Source organism: Anser brachyrhynchus (assembly GCF_964034855.1).
Source record: "Anser brachyrhynchus genome assembly, chromosome: 3".
Classification (NCBI taxonomy): Eukaryota; Metazoa; Chordata; class Aves; order Anseriformes; family Anatidae; genus Anser; species Anser brachyrhynchus.
The window spans coordinates 65541398-65567806 of record NC_137696.1 but is presented as its reverse complement, the minus strand read 5'-3'; the positions used below and the strand labels follow the sequence as shown (position 1 = coordinate 65567806).

The window sequence follows — 26409 nt, the reverse complement described above, 5'->3', positions numbered from 1 at the left end:
TAAACTCTCAAGCCTAATTTACACATCAACATTGTTAATTATTTCATTGCTGAACATCTCAACAGAAAGAACTCATTAACGGCTACATATTCTGTTCACTTGAAAGGACATCAATACCAACAGTGGAAGCAGAATACATTACCTAGACTAAACACCACAGCCACTTTGTATTAAAAAGAAAAAAAATGTTGCTCACAGATACCAAATGATGCTCATTTATTAAAGTTATATGCCTTCACTGGTGCTTTGTGGAGTTCTGTAGAAGATCTACCCTATTGAGTAAGACACAGGCTTGGGATCCAGCACATTTTTGCTACTGGGATGACAATGTTTTCACTTGAGATTCTCAATTATCCAAATAAGTCACTGATTTTTTTTATGGCACTTAATATATTCAGACTTACAGCTTCACTCCTGGAGACAGTCCCTTCAAATGAAGAGAACGACAGGATGTGACAGGGCTGAGCATACATTATCTCTGTATATTGTGCTTGTGAAATGCTAACCTAAATAATGTTAGTGACACTAAAAAGTCTATAATCAGATTTTAAAGGTAATTATCCATTAAAATGAAGGGGAGCCATCCACATTCCTCTTGGTGCAACTGCTTCAGCACTGCTGAAGTCTCGGCAGCATCATCCTCCACAGACACTGCTGTCTCTGGAGCCAAGCCATGTTGCCACAGGTCCTAAGCAGCTACCAAAATGCCACCACAGTGTCTAGTGCCCAGGAAGGGCTACCACCATTTCAAGTGACTGCAGTCAGCCACAGCATCTGAAATGAAAGTAGCCTGGACTGCTCTGTGCTGGTGTTCAAAGCAGGAACTCCAGGTGAGTCTGAAATCTGAAGTTTACCAAACCAGGGCATGGCTATTGCAGTGCCTTCCTGGCAGGTGCTCCCAGGCAGATCTGTGAAAGAACATTCAAAAGTTTACATAGGTGGAGCTCTAAAAACTGTGGGCACTCTGAGCTCTGCCTGTGGGTGGAAGAAGCACTGATGCAGATTTCCATTAAAAAAACAAAACAAAACAAAGGAAAACAAAACAAAACAAAACAAAACTTGCAGTGGGATTGTTTATGCTGAGGTCAAGACAACTTGAAGGACCAAAATTAAGTGAGTTGCAAAGCTGAGAGAAGCCGATTGACTGTATGTATTTCTTGTGCTGCAAGACTGTTTCTCCAGCCACTGTGTTTCTCCACCCAGCACTCTGCATCAGAGGCCCCCGTACTAAGCATAATGGACTGTGGGATCCCAGAGCTGGAAGCACAAATTTCCATGCTGTTACTACCGCAAACACACAATGCAGATGCTAATTAAGACACCTGTCTACACTTCTGTTCTCCTTTTCTGGCTCTCAGAAGGATTCAGCCTATGCAAAGTCCCATGCTTGTTCTATAAAGGTCAGAAACGACATGCTTTTTAGACAGATGTCTCCTTATGTCCTAGATCATCATGAAGAGGTACACAGGCAGGATGACAAACCTGAAGCCTCACTGCCCCTGCATTGCTCCATAGATGAAAAAAGCATAATTTTTTTTCTTTTTATTTTTCACTTCTTTTGGTCCCTCCACCTCCACCCTTCGGCTTCTCTCCTGCTATGCTACTTTCCAGAAATGCTGATCTTTCTTATGGGAAGTGTGTTTTTTCAAGACCTGGAGATAAGATTGCATAGTCTTGCATGAAAAAGGACTTCCTTAGTAAGATGAAAAGAAGCCTGGACTACAGCAGCATAGGCAGGAGATGGATTTACACATGTCTGAGGAGAAAAGGGTTGCCTAGCTTTGCAAAATACTTTTCCTTCTCCAGAACTCCTGTACAGATACCCCAGTGGGATCTGAAGGATTCTTTCCCCAGAGAATAACAAGAATAATGTTCTTCAACTGCATTACTTATTTATTCAATCATCTCCCATCACATCTTTGCTATATAACAAAAAAGCACTTGGCACAGGTGCTTGTTATTGAAAAAATGTCCTCCATTGATAAAAGGAATGTTTTATTCAGGCTGCAACTTTCATTTGCAAAAAATATCTTGGCTTCACCCTGGCAATTGTCAAATTGTGGGAGATCTTACTCATGACAAAGTTCTGTTCTCCTAAGATTATCAGAGAAGGGAGAAGCAGAGGTTATTGCTGCCCTGAGAACTGACTTAAAGCTGAGCATAAATGGAGAGCTTTGGATTTAATAGAAGAACTACTGAGAAGGCAAGATTTTGTAAAACTTGTGAAGATTAATACAGGTCCAATCTATGTTTGAGTGGCTCCCATTTAACCTGCAAAAATGTCAGTCTCCAATACAATTGCCATCTGGCAAAAAATGCATGTCTTACAGGACAGAGAGGGTTAACTGTGTTTTCCACTTGTTTCTGAACTGAGCGAATCATATCCCAGTCCAAAGCCAAGCTCAGGGACATAACTGAACAAAACTTTATGAATCACAGCTTTTGTGATTCATTGCCTTCAACAATGCAAAACAGAGCTGTATTTAATGATGTTGGGAAACAGTTCTGTTTGAATGGGACCAGCTGATGTAACATGTTGAAGGACTGTGTTGTGGCTTGCAAGACAGCAGGAATAATGAAACTGCAAACCTGCAGTGCAATGCAAATGCTGCACTAAAACAGCTATGGATTCATACGGATTCACTTCACATTGCAGCTACATCACCCACACGTTTACTGAAAGAGTCCTGCCTCTTGTATAAACAAAGTCACGGGGGAGCATCAGTGAAAAACAGCACTTTTCTTGCCTACACTTACATGAAATTTCATCTCTGCTTTATCTATGTAGAAGTCCACCAGTCCAAATAGCATACAAATGCTATTTGTGTAATAAAGGCCTTGCAGATTGCTCGTTACAAAGCAGCAAACAGCTGCTTTTATTATGGCCAAGAGAAGGAAATAAGTGAGCACTGGAATAAGCAAAAAACTCTGTTTAAAAATTCATGAAAGTCAGAATATTAGATCCAAGTCTTCTTACATCAGATTTTGGTAGAGTTTTAATAAGGATTCATATCCGTATCTGTGCTTTGCTCCATGGGACTAAATAGGAATCCAGAGTCCAAACCATTCTGAATTTAGTGGAAATTCAGGAGCATGTGCATTCAGAGTTACAGTCACAATTACAGTAAACTCAGAAGTAACCAGTACAATGACCTAGTCTGATATTCTCCATGACGCAGCTACAGAACCTTGTCAGGTTTATTGCTGCCTCACCCCCTCATCTCTAGCATTATTTCTTAGGTGTTCTGGAGTTCAGGATTTCAAGTAATGGAAAATCTACCCTTCTCTCTCTCTCTCTCCCTTATTTTTTCCTTTTTTTTTCTTTTTTTTTTCTTATTGATTGTTTTTGCTTGATCTTCGAATCACAAGATACTTTTATGTTTTTTCTTTGAAGAGCTCTGTATTACAAGTAGCTGCTCCACCAGGAAGATGTTTGTAGGCTATGGTCAAGTTGCTTCTCAAACTCATTTTTCATGAAGTCATCATACCCTTTGATGTCTTTCAGTGAGGGTTAAACAATCTTGCATTAAGCACAAGGAAAAAACACACGCATAGTTCCTAGAAAGTATCAAATAATCCTAAAAATTTAAGCACTTGCAGTTGCATGATGGTAACATATACATACATCCTAAATGAAGTGAAGAAAAAAAACCCTTTAATTAACATTAGCTGTGTTTTCCAAAATAAGACGAAGTGTTACAGAAATGGAGTTCGTGTTTAGATTATCAAAAATAGGATTCATTAACATTTATCTCTTTTTATGTAGATTTTAGTGGAACAATCTAAACACTACAATTTAACTATCAAATTAAGTTAATGCATCATATTTTATAACAAAAGTGCCTGAAATAATTTTCAGTGAGTAAACTCCGTTAAGTAACACAATGGAGTCAAAAAGTAGCTTTATACAAAGCTGACACAAAGCCTGGCATGAGTGAGGTACATTGGTTAGGGAGGCTAGAGCTTCCAGAGGTTCACAGGGTCTGCAAGAGTTGTGAATATCTTCCAAGGCTCAGAATATATGTCCCTTTTTTCCAGAAATCAGCCTGGCAGTACCCTAAGACTGGACTTTCTGGTCCTTGCTGGCTCTAACCAGAGCAGAGTCACTCAGTTGTACATTATCCTGGTCTCATCCACAGACAGTGAGTGCAGGCAACTGAATATTAACTGAATTTACTCTGGGTTTGGTTTAAGATTTGGGCAAAGGTTGCTGTCAGTTCTCACTTTGTCTGAACTAGTTCTCTGCCCTGGGTGTTAAAGCCTCAGAAATAATCAGTGACCCTTGCGTGCTGCCATCTTACTTTGACCTGCTTCTGGCCTGACCAAGGAGCATTTTTCCATGGATAAGCAAGTGAGATGTCTCAGCAACAAAAACCTACCTACAGTGATGGCTGACATTCTCTAGCCATTCCAGTCACATAACACATATTGCCACAGAGAAGACAAGCAGATTTTGCTTCAGACACTATATGCACTTACTCTGTAGGCAGTTTACTGATCCTTTAGACTATATCCTCACTCTATCCTAGGCACTGGTATAGAAAACTAGTTGCAATATTGCATTGCTTTTTTTTTTCTGTATGTAGGAAGAAATAAAATCAGTGACCACTTGTGCAGTGATGGGTGCTTTCCACAAGCCAGAGACAACTGATAATCTGTACAATCTTGAAGTCCTGCACTCATGGATTAGCTGCATAATTATTATGTCCGTTTCACAGATGGAAAATCTAAATACCAAAGAGGTTGAAGACTTGTTCAAACTTAAATCCCAGTGGAGAAGCCTTTTTTCTTCTGCGTGTTTTCCTGATGCTCCTCAAGCACCCAGGAATCCTTTTTTTCAAGGCTTGTGGTTCTGCCATGTATTCGAATATGAAGAAACTGAACTCGATTAAAAGAGACAGTGGATCTCATAAATCCCCCTAACAGGACTAAGAAGCTCTTTATATATATGGAGTTTGCTCAGAAACAGGGGTGAGTTACTCAGGAACAGAGCTAAGTATGTCTCTGAATGATTACTTCTATTGTAACACAAGTCTAGGTCTCTGCCACTTAGTGAGAAGAGGTGAAGGATAATGGCTCCACTTGTGTGCTGGGCCCACACAGAGCCAGCTGTGTTTTGCAGCTGTTGAAAAAAACAGGACTGAATTATCTAAGGGGTGCTGTGGGTCGTACAGGCCTTCCTTAGGCTGGTAGTGGCCAGGTTTCCAATTCTGGCCCCAAATGCCACCATAGCCTAGCCCTTTCACGACCCTTAGCCCCAGGCACTGCCTACACAAGCATCGTCTACATACATCTCAATCCATGCATACAAGGACACTGGCTGGTGCAGAAGGGAGGAAACCCTTCCTATAACCTTCACTGAAATGCAAATGTATTTATACATAAAGAGGAGTGTGAAAGGTGAGGAGGGTGGAGGGTCAGACAACTACCTTGGCCCACCAGGAACAAGAGCACAGTGTGCCCAAGTGCTCCTGATGGATCCAGACTTCCATTTACATTGCTTGAGACGTACATATCTTGAGGAAACCTCATGAACTTTGCTATACATACAGCTTAGATGTCCTATTAACTTTGCGGTGTTGTTATTTTCATAACACCATAGTTCAATGTTGTGACAGCAAGGTCAAGCACATCTTTTTATAATAAAAATCTATCTGTTGTGCATGAATTAATAGGCCATACTTATGTCTGATCCTTTTTTTCTTAATACCTGGTTATTCTTCCCTTCCCTTTTCCTGCTAAGGAATCATTTGACCTGAAAATAAAATGAAATGAGGCTCGTTAGAAGCAATGAGTTTTTGGAGGGTGACTGTCTACCTGTGCTGTACATTAAATCATATTTCCATTAATTTCTAACAGCTCAATGACATGGGAAGGAACTGATCCTGTTCTCTGTGTAAGACAACGGAGACAATATCACTCTATCTTCAGGGATAGAAAGATCACCTCTTGGGAAAAAGAAAAATGAAAGGACACATTCTAGCTGGCACAGGCTATGGCTTCATTCATGGTGAGTGTGAAAAACCAATTGACATTTTAGCTGCCTGACCTCTGTTACAAACATCTGCAGGGAAAGAAAGCAAATTAGGAAAATGTATCCTTTTTTGCTTGGGTTCATTTAAGGTTGCAGTGTTAGTTGTATGTGTGCGCAGAGAAGGAAATGAAGCAGAGCTTTATTTCCATCACTACAGTCAAGCTATATAGGGGATATAAACGGATGTCTACATAATGCCAGTGCTGCCTGTTGTGTGTGTTCAAAACTTGAAATGGAATCGTATGCAACCATTACAAGCCCATGTTATCCTACGCCCACATTTTGCAAGAGGTGGTGGAGGTGGAGTGATACTGGCCTGATAATGAGGGCAGTGATCGTTGTTTGCTATTTAGAAACAGGAACAGAAACTGAAATAACTTGAGCAAATAAAAGTGCTTAGGCTATGGCTATGTCAGGGGCGTGATTAGCTCTTATCAATGTGTTCCTTTTAGCTCTCCTGACAGGAGCCAAAAGTGGCTGGGTCATTCATGTAGGTTAGAGTTAGATGAACTTTGTATGTGATGTATGTCCACTGCATCAGACCCAGCCTGTGATATCCTTTGAATGACTTCAGTACAAGCTCACACAGTGTTAACAATGCTAGGATCATTTTCCAACACCTTCCCGAGTTTGGCTTGCCAGACAGTGTAGGTGCCCCACATCCTATCCTTTCCTGCTCTTGCTGTCAGCTACTCTGATTCCAACACAGCACATACATGTTAGTATAAACATACATGTTGGCATTAAGACATGCCTTGGGGATATTGCTGGTAAAGAAACTCTAAAACTGTATTCTACTTAAGAAATAAATTGAGGGACTCAAGCTGTACAGTTCTATATAAACACGGTTCTTATCTGGATTGATGTTGTTTACACTGGACAATCAGAATCCAGTTTGGCTGGAACCTTCCTTAAATCAGATTAAAATCCAATTTATTTTTGCTCCAGTTTCTGCCCACAAGATAGTCTTTAATGTAGGAACGAATAGGTCCTGTGTTCTCCACTGTGGTCTGTGCAGTCTGACTTTGCATTTGCAAAGGGTCTTTTTTTCTGAACAGTTTGCAGCTTGATATTTGGTAGTGTGATTATTAACAAGACTTGAATCTTGCACAAAATGACTGGCAGATGACAGCCAAAGGTTCGATGTAAATGTTCCAGAGTGTTTAATATGCAACTACTTGCATGTTTACTGACCATATTTAATGGTCCTTAGCTTCTGCTGCTGTGGACTGTCTTTGCCATGGGTATGAGGAATAGGGGAAGAACAAGGGACATCTCACTGTTTATTGTTAAACATAAAAGCACTAAAACTGGTCCTCTGGATGTGTTTATACTTTCTCTTCCAACTCTATCTCTAGTCATAGCACCAAGAAAAAGAGGACTTGTTACACTGGAAAATATTTCCTTATTAAGAAGTGTAAACAACCCTTGCAGCTCTGGAAGGCAGTTGCTTCTCATTTCACAGTACAACTATTTGCTTGCATTCAGAGTTACATAATCAGATATGGGAGTGGTGGCTGTTTGTGTTCTCTTTCATAGCTGTGTACCTCTCTGATGCAAAAGAAGGACCCAAGTTGTGCTTAGACTGTCAGAGATTCAGCTTTTCCATTCCTTCAAGGGATGTGTAGCATGCAGGTGGTCTTTCCAGCTGTCTGCAAAACTTTAAAGCATCTGTAACCCAACCAGTTTTCCATCATTTTCATTCAGGCTTTCAGTAGGATTAATTGATTTCTGAATTGTGGCTTTTCTCCAAGAAGAGCCTATGTTTCTTCCCTAAAATAACCGAAACAGCATTCTTAGTGAAATGATAAAATATGATTCTAACCCACCCAAATATGGCAACAATCAAGCTAGAGCCAAACAGATTTTGAGTGAAAATGTGACAGAACTGAACAAGTCAGTCATCATCAGCTTCAGCACAAGGCTGCTGCCAAGACATGGAAGATTCAAAACTAACATACACAGCAGTTTCACTGAAAGAAAAAGAAAGAAAAGACAAATATTCCATAATGGCACCAGGCACATTTTTTTTTTCCCTAAAGTTCCTTACAAAGCTGAGAAATTGACAACATCTTTTAAAGATGTGCTGACGGCTGGTTGGGGAAACTGGCATAGACTTCTATATCCACAAATATTCCTATAGGCCTTACTTACAGCCTTCCCAGTATTGCTGGAATGAAGTGCAAGGAAGAATCAGGCTCTGAATGAGATACATAGCGCTGATACAATCTGAGTTTTGTAGTGAGAGACTTGGGGCATATCCAAATCACTTTTTTTTTTTTTCTTTGCTCTTCCACTTTAGGGGTCTTCAGTATGTGCAAATGTAGTAAAAACCCATTCACAGCCTATAGCAGCCCTGCAGCTATGAGAGGACAAAGGGGCTAAAGATTGCAAACATTGCCACCATGGGCAAAGGCCTGGGAGGAAAAGCAGGATCCAGATCTGTCTGTAGAGTATCTTTTGAATTGGGCGTGAAGTGCCCCTCCAATGCAGAGGCAAAGCCCTGATCTGCAAGCAGCTCAGGAAATGGCCTCTCTGCTGTTGGCTTTCATGGTCCAGTTGTGCCCGTGATGCAGGTGGGGTCCTAAAAGTGTCACACTGTGAAGGAGGAATCACTTCAGCATAACAAACGTTTGTTTGTGCATCAGTATCTTTCAGGCATTGAAGCTCAGTTACTGATTTTCAAAGAGTCCTCCCAAGACTGTAGAGTGTGGAAAGTTACTGTGCAGTTGAAATGTGAAGTGATATCCTGAATGTGTGATGTGTCAACAGCCATACAACCTGTGATAAGAACTTTGCTTGCTGAACTATTATGTCAGCCCCATTTCACGTGGCTTTCAGAAGCCGGTATGGTAACAAAATCTCCAGTCTTCTTGAATGAGGAGCATGCATACAGCTTCTGCTCTGCAGTTGGCACAATGGCGGCAGAAATTTTTCCATTTCCTCTTCAGGACAAAATCGCAGTGATCAAAGTTGAAGCATTTGAAAAGCATTTCCCCACCCCCAAATGCAGTTACTATATTTTCTAAAGGGAATATGAACCAAAAGAACGAAGTGAAATCTAGTTATAACTAAATAGCCTCCCTGTAGAACAGATGCTTCCTTTTCATAGTATTGCCCTGTGCACTTCCAGGGAGGGCATGATACAGAGAGATTATTTCCTTGAAAAAATTATAATCCTTGGAGGTCACTATCGAACAGTTTCAATTCCAGTTTTTTAAAAAGGGGGTATTATGAGACATAATGAGCAATAGTTCCTACCGGCACTAACAGCTCCGAGTGCCCCAGTTTCTGAGATTCTGGCTTGGGATCCTACACAAATCCCTGGCACACAAGGGGTGTTTTTTGGACCCTTTCTGCAATGTTTTCAAAGTACAGCTCAGCGCATGTGTGTCCAAGAGAAAATGGCCTAAATCGCAGGTCACTTCTGACAACTTAGCCAAAATCATTTTACATAGTCAAAACAAATATTTATATAAAATATTGCTTTGACATATTTCGTATATAATAAGCTTAGTTTACTGGCACATTTATTTATTTTTTTCTTTTCAAAGCCACCTTCAGAGAGATCTGAAAAACTTGTAGCATTTCAGCGATGTGAAAGCAAAACTAAATAGAAATACAGTGGAAACTCCAGACTTCCAATTCTGAAAAACTGGTGACTGAAATAAGGTACATAGAATTCTGAAATTATTCCAGTTATAGTAATTGGATTTTAAAGATACTTTTCATTTTAGATATATGATATTTTTATTGACAGAGTCTTACTCAACAGGTTCATTGTTTCGTGCATTTCCCTTTGGTGCTTTGAAAAGAAAGCAAGTTTGTTCTTTCCATCTGTAGCCATTCCCTCAGTAGCTGTCATTTAATATGTAAAAAAAGAAGGATCGTGTTGTATTTCTGTATGCATTTGGCTATGCGTGCATCTTTTTTTTTTCTTTCCGGAGATGTATCTTGGAGTTTGGAGAATAGTTTTGATGAAAAGGCAGCTTTTAAAGTTGAAATATCTCTCTCAAAAAGCCTTGTTTACTGTAGGCTCAATTAAAAAAAAATCAAACAAAGGAGGGAGGAAATCTGTTGGCATTAGTTATCTATCTCTTTCCTTTTGAGAGTGTTTTTTGAAAAGCATCTCAAGGACAGCGATCCTTGTTTTAATCCAATTTCTTGGGGCTGAATACAAATGCTCCAATTGTGACAGGTCTTGGTTTAATTTCTCCCCAACCCAGGGAATTCAAATCTATTTCTCCCACTTTCAATGAGACTGCCTGAATTAGAGATGGTTACCTGTTGTTAACGACCTGGCCAGTCTCAAGAATCAGACCTTCAAGAAGTAAACAGGAGACATAGGTTTCCTTCTCATTTTTACCTGTGCTTCACTCAGCAACTGCTTAACATAGAAATAATCCTTGCAGCAGTAAATGGAGCCCAGGAATCTTCTAACCTGAAGTTTGTTCAAGCAGGCTGCTGGGTTTTGTTTGTGCTCTTAAAGAGTAAGACAGCTGCAAGAAGAGACAGGAGGAATTAAATCCTCCACTTTCACCTAAACAAGCTTATTACTGAATAATAAGTAACTTTGCTGCCATTCAGCGAGACTTGGACCAGCTGGAGAGATGGGCAGGAAGAAACCAAATGAGGTTTAATAAGAGCAAGTGTAAAGTCCTGCACCTGGGAAGGAACAACTGGACGTATCAGTACAGGCTGGGGGACGACCTGCTGGACAGGAGCTCTGAGGAGAAGGACCTGGGGGTCCTGGTGGACGACGGGTTGACCATGAGCCAGCAGTGTGCTCTCGTGGCCAAGAGGGCCAATGGGATCCTGGCGTGCATTAAAAGGAGCGTGGCCAGCACGTCAAGGGAGGTGATCCTCCCCCTCTACTCTGCCCTGGTCAGGCCTCACCTGGAGTACTGTGTCCAGTTCTGGGCGCCCCGGTACAAAAAAGACAGGGATCTCCTGGAAAGAGTCCAGTGGAGGGCCACAAAGATGATACGGGGCCTGGAGCATCATCCCTATGAAGAAAGGCTGTGAGACTTCGGTCTGTTCAGCCTGGAGAAAAGCAGACTGAGAGGGGATCTCATCAATGTGTATAAATACCTGAGGTGTGGGAGACAGAGGGATTTGGCCAACCTCTTTTCAGTGGTTTGTGGGGATAGGACAAGGGGTAATGGCCACAAGATAGAGCACAGGAAGTTCTGAGCCAACATGCGAAAGAACTTCTTCATGGTGAGGGTAACGGAGCACTGGAACAGGCTGCCCAGGGAGGTTGTGGAGTCTCCTTCTCTGGAGATATTCAAGGCCCATCTGGATGCCTACCTGGGCAGCCTGCTGTAAGGGACCTGCTTTGGCAGGGGGTTTGGACCCGATGATCTTTCGAGGTCCCTTCCAACCCCTTCAGTTCTGTGATTCTGTGATTCTGTGAACAGAGAGAAGACCATTCGGCAGTGGGAAGGTTATTTTGTTCCCCTCCTATGGTACTTGAAAAGGCATCTAAATTCTAGTCTCAGACTTTCAGTGTTTTCCTCAGACTTGCAGTGTTGGAAACTTTCAGCAATAGTATATGGGAGGTACCCACTCTTAGCAGCTCTTCCTCTTATCTTTCAAGGACAAAAGTGGATCCTATTGCACTCTCTTAGAGACCATTTTTGCATGCTAATCTTTCTTCATGGTTTGGGTAGATACATCTATCCCCTTTTTGTGTTTCCTTCATGCTTGCTCAACACCTAATTATGTCTCTTATAAGATAGAAGATTTAAGTATTTAACGGTAGGCAGTGGTTTCTGCTCCAGAAGACAGGTGTGGTAATCACGTGCTATCACACCCTTCTTAAAACATTTATGGGTTTTATCTTTTTTTTGTTTGGTTGGTTTTGGTTTTTAATCTGTCCCTAAATTCATTTATCTACAAAGAAAACAACAACAACAAAAATCTTTGTTTCATGTGAAAGCAAAAGCCACATGGTTTCACATGACATCTCTCTGCTAAGGATTTCTTTATTAGAAGGGTTTGGATTCATTTTCGGTTCCTTAAAAGTGGTAATTTCTAAACATTTCTAAAGCCCCATGGGCGTGACTCCCCTTGCTTCAAGACTCAAGCGTCTTTTAAAGAGGTCAGATGGGGTGCACTCCTACAAAGCTCTTTATCAGGAAAACAGGGTACTTTTTTCTCCAATATTAATTCCTCAGTCTATGCAAAACCACCAAAAGATGTTAAACCCAGTGCCTTCATTGCCAGTAAAGTTCCAAAATAATTCTGAAACAGTGTGTTATGAGTTCTGAGCATTTTTGTTGATCTATTTTAATTATAATGTCAATAGGGTGTGATATAACAGCCATACAAACTTTTGTGCAGCTGCACTGCTGCTTTGGAAATAATTATCTTTCCATTAATGCAAATGCTTGAAAAAGTCGTCTTATCTTGCCTCTTTCAAACAGAGACCACGTTACAGAAACTCTTTTAAAACATTCTGTACTGACTACTTGGAGGGAGTTGAAGACTTCAGAAAATGGAAAGGGGATAATTGGATACAGTGCACTTGCACTGTATTGGATAGGAGACACTGAGGAGTCCTGGGATCTGGGAATTGTATTAAATAACCTTAAATAAGCTTCATGCACTGTATTAACTAACATTATAATGGGATTTACAGAATGCATTACTTTACTACAGAGGTCTTAGCCAATTATAACCTCTCAAAGTGGAGAGTTCTAAACAGCAGGCTATCTGGAAGACAGAGAAATAGTGATACTTATTTATGAACTGCAAAGGAATGCGATAGCTACAGTGCTAACAATAAGATGAGAGCAAAATTATTCGCTGTGTTACTCATACCAATCAAGACACTTTGGATGTCTTTTGATATCTTGGAATGGACAGACAGATGCTTATAGAGAAGCTGGAGGAAGAAACAAACCTTTATGGAACAAGTGCTTGGATCGGAGATGTATTTCTTTAGAGGGAAAATGACATATGAGACTTACTCCTGTTGATCCTCAAAAGCACAGTCCAGGCATGCCATGGAATGACCCTGGCACCCTGACCTGTGTGAGGAGGAAGGGACACAAGTTGTCCCGAGGAGGTACTCTTTAGCAGGGGGAAGTCCTGGAGGCTTCAGCTCATGTGAGCCTCCGAGCCTCATCTCCAAGCAGTCTGTCTGGTGACATGGCCCTGGCCCTGGCCAGGTGGCACAGGTGGCCTTGCAGATGATTCTGCCCTTGCGATACCCCCGCCCTGTGCAACACCTGACTCCCCTGACTATGTTATAACATGGCTTATTGATCCCTTGATGGATAGGACTGATATATATATATATTTTTTAGGTCCTTCTTAGCTAGCACTCAGCTATTTTACTGACCTAGTCTTTAGCTGCCTGGATTTGGTCTTACATATGTGTATGTAAGAGTGTTGTTTTATCTTCAGTGCTGTTACTCTTTAAAAGAGGAGTATTAATTGCCCGTCAGATTGTTTTTATGACCTTGTTACACAATGCAACAGACTCCTTTATTTATCTTTTATGTAGCACTGAATTATCTTCAAAATGAGCTATTTGAGGCAATGGTTACAAGATGGGCAATAAACAGATTAGAATCAAACTCCAATAGAAGAGTACATCCCCGATCATCCCCACTAAATACTGCCTTTGAAGACCAAATGGATGAAACACAGTGTTAGGCTGTAAGAAATATGTTCCCTCCAAACAAACTGCTTTTTGAATGGTTTTGTTCACCTTCTTTTTGAGCATCACTAATGAGTACTAAATGTTGCCAGAAGCAAGATTCTGAAGAAATAAAGAACATTGTTCCATTCTGGTTAGCAAATCTCTTGACCTGATGTGTCTCACCACTTGCTCAGAAATGTGCCTTGTCTGTCCTGTATGACGGGACAAAACTAAACAGAAATCTGGCGTACTGTGTCTGCCCCAGATTCCTCACACTCCCTGCGCTATAATTTTGCTTGTTACTACCGCTGATGGAGCAATGAATACTTTTCTCTGGTTTCTCTGTTAGCAAAGTTGTTTGGATCTCTGAGTGGAAATGGTGCTAGATAAACACCAGATTTAAAAAAAGAAACAGAGAGAGATGTCATTTCCAGTGCAGGTATTGTGGAAACACAGTGGAAAGTACAACAAATCATTTTCCAGCCGCAGATGTCCCTAGGGAAAAACTCTGACAATTAGTTTCTTTAAAATAGGAAATATTTTAACTATTTTCAGTAGTGTTGAACCCACGTTCAGAAAGGATGAGAGAATGTATTTAGACTTTGATATTTACTTGCCCAATTAATTTACCAAATGTATGCCACCTGAACAGACCTCTGATGGATGTACAAATGACTGAGTGCCTCACTGCACATTTGTAAAGCAGATGACTGACATATCACATCATTTCTTTGAGTCATGGAACTGATTTATATGCTCCATGCTATAGACATCGCTTTTTCAGTTGGGACCGTAAAAACCCCCACAGGCAATTGTCTGCTATTCAGTCTTTGCCATTCACTGAAATTATACATAATTTTAGCCTGTGCATTTGCAAACTGTGCTTTGCCATTTCCATTTGAAAACGCTTTTGTGTTAAACACTTTTGACTCGTCTAAATAAATATTATCCATAATAACCCTATATCAATCCATTACAAAACCATGAAAGTACGTACTGCATTTAGATTTAATCCCTGAAACAAAGCCTGTTCCCACCTCACTTGCATGCTGTGTTCACAGCTGATCCTCACAGCTGCTGAAATAAGAACAACAGAGAAATCTGAGATTGCTTTTCATCTTGGTAAAGCTATAGGATCTACAATGAAATCACATTTGAGTCACCAGTCTTTGGATAGGCACATAAACAAATTCCTAGAGTAGAGACACCTATTGGCAGATACGTAAGCCTCTGCGTATGGGTGGAGATATGTATTCAAATGTACTCAATTCCAAATTCCATCAAAAACCCATTAGCGACACATTTATATCAATAGCTAAAAGAGCTTTAGTGCAGTCAGCTAGAAAGAACTATTTAGGAAATAGCTGTAAGCTATGCTGGTGAAAATGAGTTTTCCATTTGAGACTGTCATCTTGCAGTATTAAGCTACAACTTTGACTTGTGATGATCCAGAAAACATAAGCTTTGTGCAGCCAGGAGGTGCTGAATGGAGAGAAGTATAAAATACCATCATTACTGTTCTAATTGCTCACCTTGAACCACTCACTTCTCTAAAGCCCTCTTTCATTTTCAGGCAGTGCTATAATACATTTTCTGGAGCAGAATAGGATGGGTGGGTTTACTTGTATATGAAAAAAAGTAAAACAGAAGCTATAGAGGTCCAGTGGCTATGGATTCTCAAGTTAAATTACAAAAATCCAATAAATGGAGGACTGTGTTGCTTAGCGAACGTGTAGAGGGGCTGCTTTGCTCTGTGTGGGTGCTACCTGCTGAGCTACACCGAGCTGAGGTCTTCAACAAGCTGCTCACAAGAGGCACCCAGGGCTGCCTTCTGGAATAATCGCAATTAATTTAAGATCCTGTAATGTGTACCGAGTAGTTCTAATTATTCCATCAAAGTGCATTATGGTGCTTCTGTCTTTATCAAGTGTAATCTGCTATCAGGTTGTTAATTTGCCCAGGTTTATTTGAGCCTCTCACAGTCTTCTCCAGATTTCAGTTCCCTGCACAATTCTGTTATATGAACTCTTTTAAACTTGCTTTTCCTTTCAGATAATATTTTGTTCCAGCACTTTTCACATATATTCATTCCAGGATTAATTGTCCCCTACTGAACCTTCAGGATTTTCATGTCCTCTTTTGCATGTGCATATTTTTGTGTATTAACTAGTGCTTATTGGGGTATAAATTACAAGGTGCCTCATCGCCAACACAGATCATTAAAAATAGAAAGACTTTTTTCCAAAATGTGTGAGAAAATCATCTTCCCCTTAAAAGTCCAGTCAGGTCTGTTCCCACACTCTTTCTTTATGTGAGTTAGTCAGCTATTTCCTTTTCTCTTCTCCATACTTTCTAATCCATTGAAGACATTCATTTTTACGATGTCCCATTCTACAATATATTTCACCTGAAATGTATTCTTACCCCATTTCATATGCAGGTTTCTGAAAGATGTTTTTTATAGGGGAGTATCATACGTAGAACTATCTCAAATAATTGCCCAAACTTTGTCTTGCGTACATTTTTTTAGCATTCTTCATGTCTGAATCAAGACTTGAAACATGGTAAAGTGCTGAAATGTGACTGAAATCAAGACCTCTCCAATCTACAAGTCCTTCAAGTGGTTTCTAGCAGTAGAATAGATGCCTACTGTCGATTTAATAGTGTGATCCAGAATTGTCTTTGAGAGCAATTATTTTCCAGTAAGTTACAGAGAACTTGTCCAAAAAGGTAGCAGCAATGAATTCCCTGCAACCCTAAGAAACGCTTTGCTGATGCTCCTTCACTAAAGACACTAGGCATGGATTTGCCCAGGAGGGTAGCTCCCTCAGCAACCTCCATCTCCTTTCCACTCATGTTCCCATCACAGTGCCCCTGCCAGCCCCACAGCAGCAGCAAGAGGGTGAAGAGACCAAAACCATTTGGGGGTTTTGCCCATCAGACCTACCATACCATGCCTGATGTGGGGACAGATGGCTCCTCGGACTGGAGGGGCTCAGTGCCCCGTTCAGCATCCCCAAGTCTCCCGTCACGCAGTTGTGGCTGTGCTGGACACACACACATGCTCCCAGCCATATAAAGTCACATTGCTTAAATGGAATAAACGCATTAGTCTGTTCTTTCCCTTCTCTGATCCTTTAGCCAGGGGCAGTACAGAGTTTTTGTTTAGGTTTGGAGAGAAAAGATAGCTCTTAACATTCAGGGCTTTGGTCTACAAGATAGAGATGTGTCCGTGATGCTTCAGGACAAATGCCAGCTGATAGATAGGGCAGCAGGAGCCTTTTTTGAGAAAGCTGAAAGAACAGAACTAGCCTTGAACCTAGCTGTTGGCTCTATCTGGGGAAAAAAATATTTTGAGCTTGCTAATAAGGTCTGCTATCTTTTGTTTATTTAGAGGAAGGTCTGAAACAAGGGCATGACAATACAGTGTAAGCAGCATATTCATATCTACATATCATGCAGAATATGAAGGATTTTTATTATTATTTTTTAACTCAGATTGGTAAATCTTCACTTGAGAGATTTAACTCAAACCCAGTTTTCACCATGTTCACTTTGAGTTTAGCAGAAAGTTAAGCAGGTCTAAAAAGCCTGCTCTTTCCAAACCTGCTTGTTTACACAGGGGTATTCATTACTCTGTGCTGCAATTTATTTTGAAATGAAATTTACCCTCCTCATCGAGATGGTGAGTTTTATACAATCTGAAGTATGTAGATACACATGCAAAAGCGAGGGATGGCTATTGTAAATCATTACCCTGGCAGTGCTCCAAAGCCCTCAGGGCTTCAGCTGTTACACTGATAGAACAGATAGAAGCTTTGCATAGAATTAATCCAAGTCAGTCACAAAAACAATAATATACCTATGTAAGTCTTGTGAAAATTAGCATTGCTTTCTGGAAATGCTTGAAAATTATCTAGTATACAGATGTACAGAGATAATACATGATCATACAAATAACAGAGGGGACTTAGAAGAAGTCATTTATAAACTCCAGCTGACACATGCCTCAATAGAAAAGCCTGGGGAGGTGGAAATGGAAGCATATCATAAAAAAAAAAAAAACCTCATTATTTAAAATACTTTATGTTTCAATATAGCCTTATTTATGTTGTCAATTTTTAAAGACTCTATGACATCATTAGCATCACAATAAATGAGATTTAGAGATCTTTCCTTTTTTTTTTTTTTTTTAATAAGAATAGAAATACAGACACATTTTCCCTTGGGTGGTATGGTTTAATCGGGTTATTTTTTATAAGGCTTTTTTCAAACTGATCAGAATAGTCTGAGACATGTCAGAGAAATCTTGTTGCGTTAAATAAGCCTTTAATAATATTTCACAGCTGATTACTTTGTGAATTAATTTGCCCTTGAGCAGAAGGAAATGGTCAGTGGGACCCTTGTGTTTGGGCATAGTACAAAGGAGCTGTAATCACTGTATCAGTACCTGGCGAGAGTACTGGAAAACAGAAGGATGAGTAATGGAGAAAAAGAGACAGGAATTACACAGCAAATGTAACTGGTGTATCCCACACTACCTGCTGGTTTAAGAGGCCTCTTTCTCTCCTCCTTGAAATGCAGACCGTCTCTGCTCAAGTTCATTGGCTTAAAGTGAAGGGAGTTATCTCACAATTATGCAGTTTTTGCCATTTGTAACCCCTGAACAGATTCTCACCCAGCAGCTCTCTTTAAACCTGGAAAAGGTCAGGCCCTAGCTCCTTCAGACTTTATTATTAAAAGCTTCCTGTGTGGTTTTACTGTAGAGAAAGAGGCAGTGACCTTACATTTAATCTCATCAAAGACTCCGTGCCGTAACTTACTTAAAAGACTCCTTATGCAGGGTAGCTTTAGCCAAGGAGTCTTTCGCCAGATGATGTTATTTTTAAAGCAGCGTGCAGAATATCCCTTTGCTGCAGACTCCAACTGCTGACTAAGCAGCCTCTCCACTGCCTGGAGTAACAAGAACCGAGAGGTCTGAGGGGATCTGTGCTCAGCCAAATCTATCCCATATGCATGCAAAACCCGGTTGAAATCAGTCATGAGGCCGTACTGCTGTATAGGAGTACGTGTGATTTATGGCAAGGCAAAGGATTTGCAGAATCCTCCCTCTTTGGTGGTTTCATTTTTTAATGCTTCAGCCTGAACAAAGTTAATTTTCTCTTAATGAAACAAAATAGAGTAATTAGCTCCTCAGCTTGTGCATATGTTTCCCCAAAACGCTTTTGCTGAGTTTCTGAAGTGCACAGGACTTCCACTTTTAACCACTGTTAGAAGTTCTCTGTTTAAAAATGCAGCAGAATATCATGAAAAAAATGTTTCTGCTGTGAGCTCTGCGCTCACGCTCTGATAAATGCCTTGTCACATTTGCTCTGCTTTGTACTTGGAAAGATTCGTATTTGTTTGCTTTTATGTTTGTACACCTCTCTGGATTTTGTGCGCGGTCTCTGGGCAGGGATGAGTCCGCCAGGGATGACGGCTTCTGAGCACGATGTGCTGTTCTGCATTTGGCTTTTCTCCACAAGGGTTAGGTGGAGCTGGACGATGGATGAAAGGTTCAAACTCTGTCTCGGAAAAGCCACTTCTCGGCCTTTTCCACTGAAAAGAGTCACTGCATCATTCACTTCTGGTTCAGGAAAACTCCCTAAGCCAAGTTACTGTTCCTAAAGAGGAAGTGTCCCTGGAAGTGTGCAAGGCCAGGCTGGATGGGGCTTTGGGCAACCTGGTCTGGTGGGAGGTGTCCCTGGCCATGGCAGGGGGTTGGAAGTAGATGGTCTTTAAGGTCCCTTCCAACCCAAACAATTCTGTGATTCTATGAAGGATGGGGGCAAAAAAGTGTTGCCTTGTACTTGCAGCACAGAACGGAAGGTCCTGGTTCCTTTCATTACCTTGGAAAGATAACTTCACCTCTCCACGCCTCAGTTTATGAAAAGTAGGAAAATGCTACTTAGTGTTATTACCAATCAGTTTGAACACTGTGAGGCTAAACCGAGGCACTTCAGCCTTGCACAGCCCCGCTGTTGGTGGTGTGAAATACACAAAGTAAGCAGGTGGGAAGGGAAGCCTGGCTCACCTTGCTGCTTGGCTGGCTCTCCCAGGAGCAGGACTCGGCCTCCTGTGGAGTGATGCCTTGCTGGAAGGAGTGGTCGCCCAGGCAGGTCTGGCACAGGGGAGCCTCCAGCTCCGAGTCCCCCGCAGGTAAGTGCATCACAGTGGACCCCGGGTATTTGAGGCTGGTGTTTGGGTGCTTTTCCACACTAACCATCGGGCTCTTAATCCACCTCCGTACCTGTTGACACAGAAAGAGATCATGGACTCCCTTTGCCTGTTTTATGGCAAAAGCTGGGATGGAGCAGCGGGGTTTCTAATGTGGATAAAGGCACAGATTGGGGAAAATAATCAGATATAATTGTAGGATCAGATGCCATATAGGTTATGGTGTGTCAGCACCACAGGGCTCTTTTGGGCTGAGAATCATTTGCTGCTTTGTGCAAGTCTTTCATCAGTTTATCTACAATAACGACTTTTCAGGCTTTATAAAGATATTAAAATATATGATAGACTGCTGAGAAGAGGAAAACAACTACCTGAAGCAAGTACTCCCAGCCTAGACAGCTCAATTTTCCTTCTTGAGAGAAAGCAGCCTGTTTTTGCAGGTATGAAATAGTAATCGCATAAATTGTCTGCAGTCCCTTTCCAACAGAAGTATCTTTTGTTCATATATGACCTCGCGTACCATCTCAGCCTTTTCTGTGCCTCCTGCTGCTACATTCGAGGGTCCGTTTCTGCCAATGACCTGCCCTGGATTTTGGCCCTGACCCCTCTAAGCTGCCTCCCCCTGTGTCTCCTTTTCCTGATCTCCCTGTGCAGGACGTGGTGCGCTGCAGCAGGAAGCACCTGATTCACAGGTGCAGCACACTGTGCTCTCAGGGCTTAGTGTGAGCCCTGTGCACAGTTTGCCCTTCCTTTCACTTCTCTGACTGTCTCTTTTACGGCACGTGAATTGAACGTGCTGCGGTTTCTAAGTGAGGAGCCAGAGGCTTTCCTGAGCTGTTTTTCCAACCCATTTTGTGCAAAGGAAGCAAAGAGACAGCAGCGTGGTCTGTGTTACGTTTGCACCTAATCTGTTCAAAACACAGTTGACAAACATACATTTATCTCCGTTCCCATTTACTCTGCCTTTTGGGTGCAGACAGTAGGAGCGTATGAGGACACGTGCTATCAGGACTGACTGCTGGACCAGCTCCTATTTGCCCTGTGAGCTGAAACCTCCGTAGGTGGCAGGGGCAGCGCTGTCCTGCCTCACCCTCCGCTCACTCAGCTTCCACCAAGGGGAAGCCAGGAAGAGCATTTGGCCTCATGCTGCATTAGGGGATGATGTTTGCCATAAGATGATGCTTTACATCAGGAAAATAAACTTTTTTTATGTTGCATTAGTCATAAGCGTGATGCCAAGTGTTTGGTTAGCAGTGGGAGTCTCTGCCGCAGCAACTGGTTACCACGATGGCTTGTGGCAAACAAACAGAGCGAAACGTGTCTGACCAGCCTCCTTCTGGTGACTCCTCGCTGAGTGATACACCCGCGATTGCCCTGCTTTGCTGACCCGCCGGAAATCTCAAGGTTAGGAACATTTTTTCTTTCCTCTCTATGGAAACCAAGCAAACAGATGTCCGTCTGTGGGTAAACGTGCCAATTCCCGCTGCATTCTCCGTCTGCAGTTTCTGGTGATGCCACTTGGTGTGGACCGTGTCAGCCCCTAGTTCTGTGCTCTGGAGCACCCTTACAAACCCAGCACCCCATTTGCCCATTACAACTTCTGGATGCAGTAGAAAGCAGGTGCAATGTCTGCATGCTTTGGTAACAGTTTTTTTCAGAATTAAAACCCGAGTGCCTGAAGTTTTGTAGAATCATTTTTCCAGGACGTTAAAACCAAAATATATTTTTTTATTGAACTTCTCTGCTTTCATAATTCCTAAACTCCCTAATAGTGCTGAGAGATTTTTTGCTCACCGTTTTCCTTGTGCAGACTTTTCTGACTTCAGGTTGGTCGGTTGAAGTTGCAGGAGGGAAGAATTATTTTTTTCAGATTTCGTTTCAATAAACATATTTCGAAACTGTTCTTTTGACTCTAGCATGTTTTAAACACATTTATTTTGCCAAACATAATTGTTTCTATGGTTGTTAAGCACATCATTAATTATGTTACTTTCTCCAAGTAAATTCATAGTTATGTGTCTCGATCAAATTCCAGAACATGGTATGTTGAAAAGAATAATTATGTTCCTGGACAAAAAAAAACCAACAACGACCACCAACCAACAAGCCTAAAACCAAAAAGCAATCAAACCTACCAACCATACAAACAAAACAAAACAAACAACAACAACTACAACAAAACCCACATGCTTGATTTTCCAGGGGAGTTTTATTATGGGAAACATACAGTACTTCGAATATCATTTCAAGAGGAGTAAACTGTTCATTTTGACCTTTTCTTTTGTTATTCTGGTGATGTTAAGTATTTTCTGACCTGTTTCTGCCTTTCTTCCTTGACATCCTGCATCTTCAGTCAGATATTTATGGGCGAGCCAGCAAGCATGCATAAAAGAACCAAATAGGCAGCATTGAGGGGGCTGTATTGCAACAAGGTGCAGGTTCAGTTTTGCTCAAAATTTAAGGGACATATCCCAGTCTTTTGTTCAAGACTGCTTGATTATATAGCATCAGCCCAGGAAGGAACTCAAATGAAAATCTGGGTTTGAGATTCCATTGAGCCAATGATGTTCAGCTTTGTGATTTCAAATTCAGGACATTTGCAGTGACACAGTTAATCATAATTTATGTCACAGATTCATCTGTTACCATTTACAAATCTCTAGTGTGCCTAGGTATTGGGGAGCATTCAAACTGTGACCTGGGTACCATCTCAACCATAATGAGAAATGAAAAAGAAATATAATTACATATACTGCTCTGATCTTATTGTTCTGTTCAGTACAACAGGGTTTCAGGGAAGCTAAGGTGAAAAAATTTCTGCAGGAGCTAGCTTAGAGACTTAACAGAGTAGCAGGATTTTTTTACTTTTTTTTTAGTAGCTGGAAGTAGTTCAAATAAGTTAGCCCCTCCAAAGTTCAAATGGACCCACAGAGATGAGAGTTAAAACAATTCTACTTCTCCTCTGTTGAACAGGGTGAAGTTCATGTTCACAGACATTCAGCCGCGTTTGCTCAGTTTGTGGTGTTGCGTTGACTTGGCAAAATTCAGCAAAGCCTCAAATGTGGGCTCCGCACCCGCCGACTGGGGTGCAGGCTGAGGCTGAGCCAGTGCTGCTACTTCAGTGGGTGCCAAATGCTGTGGCGAGAGTGCTTGTGCTTGTTATTTTTAGATGTTGGCTACATGGATGTGTTAATGTCCACTGACCTAAATATGAAGTAGTTAAGCATGCAGCAAAGTGTCGTGTAGACAGCTTGCTCCAGCATTAAAACAGACTTAATTCATCCTGTAGCCATTTGCTTCATTTATCTAGCTTAAAATTTCTGTGCTGATTGTGAATTAAAATGTCCATGAGGACCTTAATGACATTGAACTAATCTTCTGTAATTTTACATCTTTGGCTAATTCAGACTAATGTCCCTTAGTGTCCCTCTGCAGATAAACCCTACATTTGCCTTTTAAATTTCACAGATAATGCAGAGTAAAGTGAACAGAAGAGAATGATAATTGTTACCAGTGCTCAGAGTGGAAAACCGTATGCTTCGCCACTGACTTTTGATGTTTATGGCCATCCAAAAGCATTGAAAACGTTGATCTGAAACTGCAAGTATGATTTGGCACCACCTCCATAGCAGCTGGGCCAAGAACAGACTTCTGAAGAAAAACAACTTCCCTGGGTTTTAGCTCTGCAGGTCTCAGGTTTCTATTGAGGTTTGTAGATTATATGTTACTTCTCAGAGTGACTCATTTACGTTTATTGAAATGTTATGCGTGCATGTTAGTCATTGAATTGTAAGTATACACTATAGGTTTTTGTCTAGCTTTAACCTTAATAGACTTCAAAGATTTTTACATATTTAATATTTACATTTACACTAGCACTAGACAAGCACCTTAGATCTATTGCTCTCTGTTTGACTTGGGCTATCTTAAATGTCACCGAAGATTTCCAAGTGCAATGCTTCATTCCTTTGAACTCACTTCCACTTAAAAATCTCCAACACTGAATTGCACAAAAAGAAGAACAATTTTGAAGAATTTTCTCACAGTTGCTTCCCCAAATAACAAAGACAGAAAGATTAACAAGGAGCAGATGATAGCTCATTATTTAGGGAACTGTAAGATGTGCAGATACTGCAGTGCTAGTGCATCATTCTTCGCAGTAATGTAAGGTATATTTGATTATTCAAATATATTTTTATTCTTAACATGATATCCAACTACCAGTAAATAAACTATAGCCTGCTCCCAGCTACAGGAAGCAATTCTGTTCCAAACTCCTTCTGAAGATTTATGTACTTTCATTTCAAAACAAGGCTCTTTAAACCCTCCAGGCAATGCTCTCCACCGTTACAGGGTATAAGCAGCTGACTCAAAGAGTGGCTGAAGTAATCAGGATAGAGCTGAGCAGTTCAGAAAAGTGCACCAGTTCCTCTTGTCCCATCTTGACTGTAGGTTCATTACGCCTTTTTCTCATCAAGAGCTCACATCCGCTAGAAATTACTTCTGCTACATGCCCATTGTGGAGCACCCAACAGCTTCTGATTAAGCTATAATTGCGCTTATGAGATTTGCTGTTCCCAAACTAATCCTTTGAAGGTGCAACCTCCTAGGCCCATGCAGATGGTCTTGAGTCTGCTTTGCTGGTGGTGTGAGCTGAGCAGCTGCCAGTGATCTGCACATCAGCATCCCGTCATGCTCAGGGATACTGTCCCTTGCTGCTTGCTGAGGCTGAGCAAGAGACCATCCGTACCCATCCATGCAGACAGGGTTGAGATTTGTCAAATATTGCCTTAGTGCTATTACCTAGAAGTTGATTCCAAATGTTTCAGTGAACCCTTGCCATGTCTTCTTTGGAGAGAATAAAATTCAAAGCAAAAAAATGTAGCTCAACAAAATTAACTGAAGAGTAATCAGCTTTAATACATCTACTAACATTTATAATTTTTGAAAAGAGAGTTTTGAAGATCTTAATACAACTCATTTAAACTTTTCAAAGCACAGAATTTTCACATTTTCAAGTCAAATGGCTTTTCTTTTTCTTTTTCTTTTTTTTTTTGGGGGGGGGAGGGTGGGCATAACTATGGTATATTTAAATTAAGGGAGAATAAAGAGATTTAGACAGATGGCTTGCTCTGAAATGATCAGAACAAAAATTTTTGGCTGAGTAAAATCCACTTTTTCTTGAGAGCTTCAATTTGTTTAGATATTTCTGATTTTGACTTTTTCATCTAAATTTGCTGTGGGAATTAAATGCATGTGAAATGGTAAATTTACTTCTCACCGTAGTTTTCTGTTTGTTTGTTTGGGATAGAACAATTTGTTTGGAACAAATGCAGTTAGCTTCATAGTCACAGACCTTCATGGTTAAGAGTAAACTTAAGTATACCTCTTCACCCTGTCACTTTTTTTGTTGTTGTTTTTTACTTCTGCTTTTACTGGAACATCAAAGACCTTCGAAGTTAACCAAAGCTGTTCAGTATTTCTTATCTTTCTTGCAGTGACTGTAAACTGTAAACAAAATTGATGACATTTTGCCTATTCTTTCAAGAGAAGTGAGTTCATAAGTATTGCACACCCTTCTGGGATGTAGTTATTTGCCACTAATCCTAAACTAAATTAAAATGTGACTGTTCTTGTCATAAACAAGAGAATAGCCTTAAATACCCCTTTTCCAATCATGGATTGTAATATCAATGTTAAAGTGTATATATATATATATACACACACATATATATATATATTAAAAGTCTCTTTATTTTCTGAATCTTGTTTGCTCTAGTTTCTTTGTTTGCTTTACTTGCTAAAACAATGATATCCAACAGTGATAATCTCTCAGACTAGAAATTGCCAGATGTGATTAAATGAGATTTGCCAAGTTCCAAATTTTTTTCCACTCATTGCTTTTCCTCTTATGCAATAACAAACAGATATGGCTTTTAATTTCATGTGGCTCAGTTGTCAATGGCATCAGTCAACTCAGCACAATTTGTACTTTAATCAGGTATTCATAAGTCAGTCCCAATCACTGTAATAATGAGCAATATTTGCCATGAAAGAAACACCAGCATGCTCTCTGGGGGCTGCTACTGATGCAAGTGTGGCTTTAGCTGGAGTGAAGCAGGTGCTGATGGCACCTGTGGCCATTCTTTGGCATTCTCCTTGGACTTGGGGGCACTGGAAAGCCTGGTACTTCTCAGGACACCTGAGGGCTGGTTCGCTGACAGTCTCAGGCATGCTGCAAACATTGGAAAAGAAAAGACCTTGTGCAGAGACCTATCGTCTTGCAGAATTAGGCCCCTTGTGAATGTAAGAGTCACTTTATTTCACTAAATTGCAGTGCCTGGTGCAGACTTCTGATTTTAGTAGGATTTAGTAAGATGATGTGAAGATACATATTCTAAGCAGTAAATGTTGATATGAATGAAGGAGGGAATACGTTCATAGACAAATTTAATAGGCCATTAAAATAACTAAAATAGCAAGCATTCGCTGAAGACCGAGGGTAAAC

The 26409-nt window shown here is 40.8% G+C and overlaps 1 protein-coding gene across 1 annotated transcript in view; it reads right to left on the bottom strand.

The window, feature by feature from the left end:
- Positions 1-26409, bottom strand: part of LOC308191431 (uncharacterized protein) — a 58382-nt gene that overhangs the window by 5508 nt on the left and 26465 nt on the right. The window contains exon 4 of the mRNA XM_080583807.1: positions 19759-19974. Within this exon, the coding sequence (XP_080439933.1) occupies positions 19759-19974 (216 nt within the window). The remainder of the gene's footprint in view (positions 1-19758; positions 19975-26409) is intronic.